The sequence below is a fragment of the Cricetulus griseus genome, assembly GCF_003668045.3.
Source record: "Cricetulus griseus strain 17A/GY chromosome 1 unlocalized genomic scaffold, alternate assembly CriGri-PICRH-1.0 chr1_0, whole genome shotgun sequence".
Taxonomy (NCBI): Eukaryota; Metazoa; Chordata; class Mammalia; order Rodentia; family Cricetidae; genus Cricetulus; species Cricetulus griseus.
The window spans coordinates 274709808-274722524 of NW_023276806.1; the positions used below are offsets into that span (position 1 = coordinate 274709808).

A 12717-nucleotide genomic window follows, 5' to 3' on the forward strand; every position below is an offset into this window, starting at 1 on the left:
GAATTGAAGCAGGGTCCTCTAGAAGAGCAGCCAGTGCTCTTAACCGCTGAGCCATCTCTCCTGCCTGAGACCCTGTCTTAAAAAACAAAACAAACAAACAAGAAAGAAAGAAAGAAAGAAAGAAAGAAAGAAAGAAAGAAAGAAAGGAAAAAAAAGCGAAGCTAATTTCCAGTATTTGGACTCTGTGACGATTAGACTTACAGACCTGACACTCCTGCTTCCCACGTTAAACTTTGTTATGATGGGAGGATGTCCATAGCCCCCCCCACACCCGGCTCCGAATTTGAGCAAAGATTCTTTTCGGAAGATTTCGTGGTATTCATCCATCCTCAGATCTTGTAGGCCGCCTCTACAGCGATGGGGTCACGTGTTTTGCACTCTCTGGAACTTTCAGGAAGGGCAGAACCCGTGGGGGTGCCCAGCCTCTGCAGCTTGGAGGGGTGGGTCGCCAGCTCTCTCTGGCCTGCAAAGGACTTGTTCTAAGATTAGTTTTTCTCCTCGTTGGTCTCCTTGGAGGTGAAGCCTCAACAAAGCCGCTTCAGGAGAGATAAGGTGCGAAGGTCGGAAACGCAGCAAGCCTGCAAGGACACGTGTCGCGCACAAACCATTGCTTCCTTCCCAGCCCCTGGAACTTCCCTAGGGAAGAGGAAACGGGTGTGCCGCGGGAGGAGTTCATCTTGTGACTGCTCTAAGGTTGAAGGACTGGAAGATCGCTCTCCGACCCCTCCCACCCGACGTCACCCACAGCGACCCCGCCTCCCGACCGAAGGGCGGGGCGAAGAAACCCCGCCTCTAAACGGCCTTCCTGGAGGGCCGGGCCTCCCGCGGGGCGGGGCCAGAGTAGGGGAGGGCGGAGAGGCAAAGGAGTGGTCACGTGCGGCTGGTGGCCCGCGGTCACGTGACGGGCGGCGGGGCGCAGGCAGTCAGGCTGGGAGTTCTCCTGAGGAAAAGCCGAGACAAGTGGGGGACCCGGCGGCGGTGACAATGGTGAGTGCGCGGCGGTCTGTGCGGCCGTCTCCCGCGGGGTCTCGGTGCGCGTGGCGGGACTCCAACGGCGAGCGCGGCTCGGAGCCTGCAGGGACGGGGCGCGGAGCCGTGAGGCCTGACGGCTGCCGGGTCCTGGCCAGGCCTGAGCACCTGCGGCCGGCCGCACTGTCCGGGCCATGTCGGAGCCTCTGCCCACCTTCCTCGACCGCCTTTGGGGGCCGTGGCTGGGCACCCGCAGCCCGCCCAGCCGGAGCCCCGCGGCCTCGCCTTCCAAGGTAGCCGGGGACAGCCCGTGCCCGGACTCAGTTCCGGACTCTGGCCGGACCTGCTCACACCTCCCTTCCTCGTCCCGAGCTCGATAGAGTCCGCTTCTTTTCTTTGAGCTGGATGTGGGGGCTCTCTGCGATTTCATGGCCCGGGTGGAGGCCTTTTGGCATTTGTAGACTAGGAGAGGGGAAAAGAGAGAAGGGTGTCGTGTCGGGGCCCCGCGCTTATCTCCAGACACCGGTTTAAGCCCTTGGTTTCACTTCCTTCCCTAAGCGGTTTCTACAACTTGGCGCTTTGGGATGTTGCAATGCCTTGGGAGCCAGGGAGGGAGGAAAATCAGGGCACTTAACCACACTTAATGGGAAGCACGGTCGGGCACGGTAGTGTTTAACTGTGTGCCCGCAGTCTTCTTTAGATCGGAACTCCTTTGGCTCAGGTTTAGCCTGGATACCCTGAGAGCCTAAAGTGCCATCTGCTCTCCCCAACTGAGCTCACCCGTTCCAATAAACTGCTTGAGACTTTTAGCTTAGACCAAACCAACCGGGTCTACTTTAAAAACGCCGCTTTGATTAAATAATTTAAAAGTCAGAAATCGTGTTGCTTTCACTTAGAGGTGGGGGGAGGGGGAAGAGGGAGGTTCATTCTGGGAGCGTTTTCTTAAACATGTATTTTCAGCGAGTTCTGGAACAGATAAACAGTAAGGCTGTCTGCCTGCTCCCTTGCAGCAACAGACTGAGGAAGTTGACCGTTTGTTCGGATAATTAGTTTAAAATGGAAATCACGAAAGCAATAAATAACTAACAAGGCATTATTTGTGTATTAGGGAACCCTTGCTTCATTGCTTATAATTTGAAAACTGAAACAGACCTTTTGTTTTTTGGTTATATTTGTAACTAGTTTTTCTGGTTGTGTTCAAGAGCAATTTATTTTTATTTTCAAGGTGTTGGCCAAACAAACAAAATTATAAATCTTTAAAACCTTGAAATGGCCGCACATGTATGTATGAGAATTTGCTGTTTCATTGTGTGTGGGCTCAGTGAATACATTGTGGAAGCCTAGGATCCCCTGAGCTCCATTCCCACCCCACCCCCTTAATGAAAATATATGAATTTTTCATATATATATATTTGATTATGTTTTTCCTTTCCCTTAAGTTCTCTTTACATTCTCCAGGCTTGGTGAATAAATTTTCTTAGGAGGAGGCTAAAAAGTTGTTAATTTTTAGGTATCCAGGAATAATTTTGCCTGATGATAATGCTCAATAATGGGATTTTAAATAAGACACAACTCCTTTTCTTTTCATCTTCTCTTTTTGAGTGTTTGTGTTTTTTTATTTAATTTTATTTTTTTAATAAAAGGTCTTCCTATGGGGATCTTGTTGGCCTAGTATTTCCTGTGTGTGTATCTCAAATGGGTCCTGAATGTGTGGCAATTCTGTTGCCTCAATCTTTCAAGTGCTGAGATGGTAGGGATTAGCCCATATGCGGGGCTATAAGACCTGAGAGTTTGAACCAGTATATTAATTGCCAGTATTTTTCCTGAAATGGTGTGTGTGTGTGTGTGTGTGTGTGTGTGTGTGTGTGTGTGTCTGAATGAGAGAGAGAGAGAGAGAGAGAGAGAGAGAGAGAGCATAAGCACGAAGGAGCATCATATTTGTGTGAGCATGCACATACACATGGAGACCATGTGACAGCTTTAGTGTCATCCTCAGGGTCTCTGTCCACTCCTTTGAGGTGGGGTCTTTCATCCCCCTGGAGCTCAGGAATCAGGTTAGACTGGCTGCCCAGGAAGCCCCAGGGATTTCCCTGTTTCTACCTCTTCATTGCTGGGATTAAAATTGTGTACAACCAGGCTTCACGTTTGTAGGTTCTTAGGACAAAACTCAAGTCCTAGTGTTGGCAAAGCAAGCCCTTTGCTAACTGAGCCATCACCCCTGCTTGTTTGTTTCTTGAGACAGAAACCACTTAACATATCTGGCTTAGAACCCGCTATGTAGACCAGACTGGCCTTGAACTTGTGGCCATCTTTCCACTCTTCCCAGGTGCTAGGATTCCAGATCTATGGCACCATACCTGTTCTGTGTAGTGCCAGGGGAGAGGAGCCAGGGCTTAGCAGGTGCTAGGCAATAACTCTCCCAACTGAGCTACCTCCCATTGCTTCCCTTAATCCTAATGCTGCTGTTCTGGTAAGATTCAGTTCCTACACTACACAGTTCACTCTCCCAACTCACACGACTGTGGTTTTTAGTGTGGTCACAGACTGTGTACCTATCATCGTCAGCTTTTAGAAAACTTTCCTGATTCCCAAATACCCTGCATCCTCGGAGAGAGCTTTCTGTTTCAGAGATCTGTTTTTCTGCCAAAGAATGGTTTTTGCTTTGTGTTTGATAATGGAAAGATGTGGTTGTTGACTGGGATGCCCTCTTGTTTTATGGGCTGATGATGCATCTCAGAGGTAGGGCACTTGGCAGAGGATGCCTGGAGCCCTGGGTTTGATCTCAACCCTGTAGGGAAGTAAAAACTAGTTAGTTTTTCAGTAGAACTTCCTCAAGATCATATTTTTCTCAGCATGGTAGGGCATGAGCATTTGCAGAGGGAACTGCCCTGTCCCATGTAGCAGCCAGCAGCTCCCTGTGACTACCTACAGAACCCTTGAAATATGCTGAGTCTAGACTAACATGTGAGTTCAAAATCTGCACATTGTACAAGAGTTGGTTTAAAACAGTATAAAATACTCTACTCCTCACTTTTATCTTGATTTTGTTAAATGATGATATTTTAATATGCTCTACCACCATGTACTTAGTTTTTACACATTTTTAACTTAAAAAAATATGACTGCTAGAGAAGAAAGGAAGCCAAAAAGAAAAGCAATACTTGTGAAGCATTTAGCTTTAGCTGGACTTGGCACTGTATTTATTAGGGATACTAGTCTGGGTAGCTGAGGTGGGAAGACATTGCCCTCTGCTGGACAACAGTCTGCATTGTTACTCTCTCCAGATACAAAGTCACAGCTAGCTAGATGCCTCAGAGAAAAATCAGGAGGGAAAAAAAAAGTGTTAAAATGCATTGAACATGGGCCTTCTACAAAGGCTTGTGTTGGCTGGCTTTACAAACTTTCATCTCATTTGAATCAGGAACTCATTACTGTAGTGTTATTCACATTTGAAACACAGTTAACCGAGAACCAGAATTCTACTAAGTGGTGACTGGGTCTCATACTACGCCATCTACTCTCAGAATTGGATCAATGTCGTGACCATGGTGCTGAACCTACCTTTTCTTTTTCTTTTTAAACATGATTTCATATCCTTTTAATTTATATGTGTGTTATTGTGTGTGTGTGGTGGTTAGCCTGTACACAGTTTGCATGCCTGATGCCTGCAGAGTTTATATGAGAGCATCAGGCACCCTGCCACTAAAATTAATGCAGGGTGGGAGTCATCATGTGGGTTCTGGGAACTAAACCTGGATCTCCTCAAGAGCAATGAGGACTTAGCCATCACTCCAGCTCTATATTAGAATCTTTTAAATGCTTATATCATACAGGAATGTTATTCTTTACAACAATTTAGAAATTGCTGTTTAAAACTGGCCAGATTCTGCTGGTGGTGGTGGCACACACCTTTAATCCCAGCAGTTGGGAGGTAGAGGCAGGTGGATCTGTGAGTTCGAGGCCAGCCTGATCTACAGAGTGAGTTCCAGGGCAGCCAGAGCTGTTACACAGAGAAACCCTGTCTGGGAAAAAAACAAACCAAACCAAAACCTGCCCAATTCCACTACCGTAGTGCTTTGTGTATATATTTTTCCTACTCTCCCCATACTTGTTGATGTTGTTGAAACAAGGGTGTGTTCAAAGGTGCTTTCTCTGTTCCCCTTTGTTCTCATTTTAACTTCTTAAAGCTTAAGGGGCTGAAGAGATGGCTCAGAGTTTAAGAGCACTGACTGTTCTTCCAGAGGTCCTGAGTTTAATTCTCAGGACCCACAGCCATCTGTAAAGTGTTCTGGTGTCATCTTCTGACTTGCAGGCATACATACAGGCACTGTATACATAATAAATACATATTTTTAATATTTTATTATGTATACAACATTCTGCTCCTATAAATATCTGCACACCAGTAGAGGGCACCAGATCTCATTACAGATGGTTGAGAGCCACCATGAGGTTGCTGGGAATTGAACTCAGGACCTCTGGAAGAGTAGTCAGTGCTCTTAACCTCTGAGCCATTCCTCCAGCACAATAAATAAACCTTTAAAACAAATTTTAAGACACAAGCTGGGAAGATGGCTTATCAGTTAAAAGTACCTGTTGCTCTTATAGAGGACACACATTCACGTGCTCACACAGTCAGACAATTAAAGGAAACTAACTGGAGATACTGTAGGGGGCTGGAGAGAACCTGGGGACCAGCGCACACTAAGCATATTCTATCACCTAACTCTACTCCCAGCAAACTCCTTCATAATCATGGGTTTCCTATGCTGTGAATACTTCCTACCAGAACGTTCATTACCATTTGACCCGTATGCTGTGACAAGTGACCAGGTTGCCATTTCTCTCCAGCGTCTCCTCCTCTTCCATCCTGGGCTGTCAAGCTTCTTTCCCTCCTTGCAAGAGTTCTAGCATGCTTGCTCCTCCTTGGTGCATGATTATGAGCTGCACTGGTATTGGTTAGCCTGTCCTTGGTGGGGAGAAGATGAGCCTCTCAAGGGTGGAGTGGTACTTCTCACCAGCTTCAGCTCATTAAAGTACTTCACAACACGTGGATCTCATGACTTGCTGAGGTGGGTGCACCTGCAGTCGAAACATTTGAGGCAAAGTATGGAGGCAGAGGCTGGAGTATCTCCACAGGGTCCATGCCATCCTGGTTTATGTAGAATTTCCAGGCCAGCCATGGCTACAGTGTGAGTTGCTGTCTGAAAATACAAAACAGAACCAAAAATCCAAAAGAGGTGGCAAGAAGCTGTGATCTCTGTATGGGGTCCTTCAAGATGGCTCAGTGGGTAATGGCACTAAGCCTGATGGCCTGAGTTAAATCCCTGATAGCCGAGTGGTAGAATTGTCCTTTGACCTTCACTGGTGTCTTTAGTGACACATGCTCCCCTCCCCCCATATCAGTAAATAAAATGTAAATTAGCTAGCTCGTGGTGGCACATGCCCCCCCCCCTTTTTTTTTTTCCTGCGTTTTTCGAGATAGGGTTTCTCTGTGTAGCTTTGGAGTCTATCCTGGCACTCGATCTGGAGACCAGGCTTGCCTTGAACTCACAGAGATCTGCCTGCCTCTGCCTCCCGAGTGCTGGGATTAAAGGCGTGCAATACCAATGCCTTCAATCCTAGCACTTGGGAGGCAGAGGCAGGAGGATCTGTGTTTGAGGCCAGCCTGGTCTACAGAGTGAGTTTTAGCAGATGAGCCAGGGTTGCATAGAGACTATTGTCTTGAAAAAAAATTTTAAAAAAGGAAAGAATTTATCTAACTTTTTTTAGAGACAAAATGTAATAAATCTTTCTCTCTTTCTCTCTCTCTCTTTTTTTTTTTTTTTTTGGTTTCTTTGTGTAACAGCCCTACTTGTTCTGGAACTACCTCTGTAGATCAGGCTGGCCTCAAACTCACAGAGATCCCTTTGGTTCTACATCAAAAGTCCTGGGATGAAAAGGCCCTTGCCACCACTGCCCAACCAGAGTGTAGTCATTCTGATGAGGCCATGTGAGAGAGACTTACTGCCCACATGGGTTCCTTGTTTGAACAGGTTATCCTGCTCGGAGAGCCAGGTACCAATGGGTACGCTGCAATCTGCAATCTTCAATCTGCAATCTGCAATCTGCAATCATCCTGATAGCATCTCTGCAAACTGCAGAGATGGATCCAATCTCAGTTGGATCCAACAACATCGACCCTCCAATGGCCAGTCTTATTTTGTAAGTGGACTTTTGTCTGATCTCACAGAAGTGGTGGATTGTTTCTTTTCAGCTTCCTGCTGCGGGTAGCTCTGTTTTCTACTTCGCAGTAGGGAAAAGTGTGCCACATGAGCTGAATGAAGCGTGAGATGTGGCAACACACGTGGGTTCATCCATTTTTTTTTTTCTTATGGGTGGCAAGAGAACTTGAGAACTATTCCCCCAGCATATATTATAAGTGATTGAATATAGTCTATTATGCAAATATAGTGCTTATATATTAAAATCTAGTTGCAATTTTTTTTTTTGAGACAGGATTTTACTGTGTTGCTCTGGCTAGCTCTGAACTTGCTATGTAGATCAGGTTGGACTTGAACTCACAAAGATCAGCCTACTTCTTTCTGCCTCTGAGTGCTGGGATTAAAGGTGAGTGCCCTATGGCTGATTTTTTGTTTGTTTGTGCTGAATTGAAACATACTTATTAAATACTGAAATTACCGGTGTTTCTTTCTTTATCTTTTCTTTCATCGGTGTTTATCCAATTTTACTTTGTGATTGGCTTGTCACTCAACATGTTCTGGTAAAATAATGATACATAAATAAATACTTTAAGGACCAAAAGTCAGCTAGGCATGGTTCCATATTCCTTCCAAATGATTAAACTACAGCAGGATGGTATGAATTCAGCCCAGGCAGGGCTACCACAGTAAGACTTTACTCAAGTCATCTTCTACAGTTTAGGGGTGGCCTACGTTTCTTTTTCGTTTGTGTGTGTGTGTTTACTTTTGTGAACATGCCTCCGGATATGTGTGGAGGTTGGAGGACAATTTATAGGAGTGACTTCTTGTCTAGGGAATTGAACTTAAGTCATCAGGCTTGATGGTAGGCACCTTTATGTGATGAACCATCTTGCTGGCTAGTGTGGGAAGATGCCTATTTTCAACTCTGGTTCCTTTGTTGTCTGTTGTTGGCTCCACTTCTCTACTACTCCATGTTTAAGCAGCTCACCTTCAGTTAAATATTCAGTTTTCCTGTACACTATACCCACCACCTAGTCTCAGACTTGTATTCTGCAGGTGTCTCTCTGGGTTTAGCATCTCCTTCCATCAGTATGTAGACATAGTCGAGGGCTTCCTGACATTGGACAGACCACCCCCCAACACTGTACCTTTATAGCCATTTCCCCACTCTGCTCTTTATTATATCGGTTTTTTTTTTTTTTTTTTTTTTTTTTTTTGAGACAGGGTCTCAATTCACTATTTAGGAATGTCTGGCCTAAAACTCACTCCTTAGACCAGGCTGGCCTCGAGGTCTACCCTCCTCTGCCTCTGAGTGCTGCGATTAAAGGTTTGCACCTTTATCCTATGAGGGGTGCTTATGCTTGCCCCTCCCCCAACACATACACTTGGACTCCTGCTTCTTTCCTCGATCCAGAGTGTTTGGTTACTGAGGCACATCTATTGATTGTGTCTCTATCTTCAGGTTGCTTGACCACTTCACTGCCTTTTAAAATGATTGACTCTCCACTTCCCTTCAAAGCCCCTTTCTGTGGGCTTCTACCATCAACCTGCTCCAGGCTGTTGGGTTTTGGTAGCTAAGTTCTCTTTTGCTCATTTTAAACATGTGGTGTGTCCTGGCTCTATCACAAGCCTCCGTGCTTCCTCAAGGCGACCTCTGCCTGTTTCACACCTTTCAGTTCCATCTGTATGTCAGTAGCTGCCACGTCTGCATCCAGCCCTCTCTGATCTGTGGGGCTGAAGCAGCCTCCTGGGTTCATTTGATGACATTTCACGTTTCCTGTCTCAGCATTCCCTACCATTTTCCTGATTGCTGTCCAGACTTGCCAAGGTTGGGTGGCACCATTTCTCTGCTGTAGTTTTTGTGTGATCTTTAGATGAGTTAAGTGTGTCTAACCAACCCACTTAACTCAGCCCTGGCAGCTTCCTCATTTAGCTCAAGAATACAGACCCAAATATTATATTAAAGAAAATTTAATGTTTATGTTCTGGTAAGGCTAATAATAACCTCTTCTAGGTGTGGTGACTCACACCTGTAATCCTAGTACTCAGGAGGCAGAGGCAGATGGAGCTCTGTGAGTTCTAGGCCAGCCTGGGATATACAAATGATACCTTTCTCAAACAAAACAAAATAAACAAAAAACCCAAAACTTTTACAAAGACTTCTTGACCTAGGCAGCAAATATGTACACACCTGTAAGTGTAGCATGTAGGAGCCTGAGGCAAGAGAGTCAAGAGCCTGAGACGAACTTGGCCTTCAAAATGACATTCTAACTATCTGAGATGAACAAAAAGGAACATTAATCTTCATTTTAGCACTGTGTTAGTTCATTAGAAGTTCTGTGGAAACTTAAATTAAGAAACAGAGTCATCTGTCTAGGATTATTTCATGGTATGCCCTTTAAGGAGAAAATATCAAAGGAGGTTTTATTGTTTTTAAAAGTAAATGGTACTTTTTTAAAGATTTATTTATTTATTTATTTATTTATTGTATATGCAGTGTCCTGCCTGCATGTATGTCTGAATGCCAGAAGAAGGCAACAGATATCATTATAGATGGTTGTGAGCCACCATGTGGTTGCTGGGAATTGAACTCAGGATCTCAGGATGAGCAGCCAATGCTCTTAACCTCTGAGCCATCTCTCCAGCCTAAGTAATTGGTTCTAAAGAAAATAAAAGAAAAACCACAGGATTTTAGTAGTTAGTGATGTGAACAGTGTAGGCTGTTCACCTGTATCTGCTTTGGGTAAATATAGATTCAATGAGTGCAGTGAATTAATAGATTTTCTTTTAAAGACATCTATTCTTATTTATGTGCTTGTTTATTGTTTTTGTTTTGTTGGTTTTTTTTTTTTGAGGTTTATTTTCATCCAGAAACAGCTCTAGCTGTACTGGCACATGCTCTATAGACAGGCTGGCTTCAAATTCACAGAGATCTACCTGCCTCTGCCTCCGGAGTGCTGGCATTAAAGGCACCACCACTACCCAGCAAGATTTATTTATCATGTTTGCAGTGTTCTGCTTGCATGTAGGCCTTTGTGCCAGAGAAGGCACCAGATCTCTTTACAGATGGTTGGGAGCCACATTGTGGTTGCTGAGGATTGATCTCAAAGGCCTCTGAAGAGCAGTCAGTGTTCTTAACTCCTGAGCCATCTCTCGAGCCCAAGATTTATCTGTTTTCATTTCATGTGTATGCGTGTTTGCCTGCATATATGTGCAGGCATCATGTGCATGCCTGGTGATGGAGGAGGCCAGATGAAGGTGTCAGATTCTCTGAAACTGGAGTTGCAGGTGCTTGTGAGCCTCCATGCGGGTGCTGGGAACTAAACCCAGATCCTCTGCAAGAACAGCAATTGCTTTTAAAAAACTACTGAGTTGTCTCTTCTGCCCTGGCCTTTTGTTTTGAAGCACTGAAGAGGGTTCTCTCTCTTAACTTTGAACAACTGGGTGCCTAAATTTATTCCCATATTCCCCTTCTACTCCCCACTATTCTCCCTACCCCTGCCCCATTTTTATTTTGGTTTTTTTTTGGGGGGGGGAGCTCAAATAACCCATGCTGGCTGCCATTCACAATGGATCCAAGGATGACTTTAAACTTGTGATCCTACGGCTTTCACTGCTGAAAGCCGCAATCGTTTGTTATCCCAGGCACAGCTTATTTCTGTATATTTAAATATTGGAATTTCATTATTTATAAGTAGAACTTTACATTTTTTTCCTTTTTTTGTATTTTAGGGTGAGAAGAGTCCAAATGATTTCGTTCCCATTTCTGAAGACTACTCTGGATCAGGCTCCAACACTGGGTCCGCCTCGGATTCGGGTTCAGGCTCCTGCTTAGGGTCTGGCATGGGCTCGGGTCCTGGTTCGGGCTCAGGATCCGGTTCGGGCTCGGGATCTGGTTCGGGCTCGGGCTCGGGCTCGGGCTCGGGATCGGGCTCAGGCTCGGGTTCGGGGCTCGGGCTCGGGCTGGGCTCGGGCTCGGGATCCGGCTCGGGCTCGGATCCGGCTCGGGCTCGGGATCAGGCTCGGGATCCGGCTCGGGCCCGGGCCCGGGCTTGGGCTCTGCCTAGGGTTCAGGTTCTGGCTCCGGCTCAGGAAGTGGCTTCCTAGCTGACATGGAATGGGAATACCAGCCAGCAGGTGAAAGCGATGGTGTCTTCTTCAACTATAGGCCTTTTGAGAGGATGCTCCACGAGAACAACCAAGAGCAACCAGAAGATTTTATTATATGAAAATGGTCATTTCTGTTTCCCCATCTCAACACAGAACAATGTATTCAGTATACTTTTGTACCACACTTAGATGGTGAGTCTTGGGATAAAGAGTTTTATAGAAAATTTTAAATGCCTGGAAAAGACTCTTAAGTCCTGTTACCCTTTCCTCATGAATTCTTAAGGAATTTAATGCTGTTATTGTTCTAGAAAATATCTGCATTTATATGCATGTTGGATCAACATGATGAAATTAACTCACACCCCCATCATTTTACTACAACTTTTAAAAGTCATGCTGTTTTTTAAAAATTCAATTTGAAGAGAAAATTAATGAACAATATTTCATACCTACAGTGTTCAGGAACTCTCTCACATTGTGAATTACGGAAATACTCCTTTTTATGATTAAAAATAAAATAAAATGAAACAGTGACCTCCTACAGTGGCTATGTGACATGATTTACAGTGATGACTTCTGTTGGGCCATGGCCATCAGATGTGATGGAGCAGCAGTGAATGTTGTTTATCTAAAAATGTTGTGGGTTGTACATAACACCTCAAGCAACACATAGTGTGGTCTCAACCCCTCACAATGTTTGGTGTTTTTCTATATATCTGTTGAATTTCAAATGTTACTCCATTAAAGCGAAGATAGAACCAAAGGGGGAAGCTGTCTGGGATTTCTTTTTCGAGTCTAGGAAACAGTTACCTTAAAAATAATTTTCTTTTAAATGTACATATATATATATATACATATATATATAAAATATTATATATAATTATTATATATTAAGATATATAAGCTATTGTGAGTCTGGAGAGATGGCTCAGTGGTTAAGAGCACTGGCTGTTCTTGCAGTAGACCCAGGTTTAGTTCCTAAAACTCACATGGCAGCTTGAAGCAGGAGATCGATGTCACTTTTTGGCTTCCATGGACACCAGGCATGCACATGGTGCACATGCATACATACAGGCAAAAATACACACACACAAAATAATAATAAATTTAAAAAAACAAAAACTTTTCTCCCCCAAACTAATTCAATAGCTTTAAATGATTCTTGTGTCCTTAACAGGTATAAAACATGTGTCTGAGAGTGAAGGAACAGAAATACGAGATTCGTCTGCATCAAATGTAACTTGGTGAACATGTGCTTTCCATTCCTGAAACTTTTTCAGATTTAGATGTTCCCTTAGTTAACTTTAAACATCAACTTGACAAAGCCTAGGGTTGTCTGCATTGAGAAATTGCCCAGATCAAATTGGCCTGTTGTCGATTGTCTCGATTGTTAGTTGATATAGGAAGGTCTAGCCCACTGTGGGTGGCACCATTC

General features: G+C 44.6%; 1 protein-coding gene across 1 annotated transcript; it reads left to right on the top strand.

The window, feature by feature from the left end:
- The first annotated feature begins 249 nt into the window (after positions 1–249).
- LOC100770616 (cell wall protein IFF6) lies at positions 250–11823 on the top strand. The gene is made up of 3 exons (XM_035451475.1): positions 250–315; positions 490–987; positions 10905–11823. The coding sequence occupies exons 1-3, from the start codon at positions 250–252 to the stop codon at positions 11277–11279; spliced, it is 939 nt and encodes a 312-aa protein (XP_035307366.1). The 3' UTR covers positions 11280–11823.
- Positions 11824–12717: the final 894 nt, after the last annotated feature.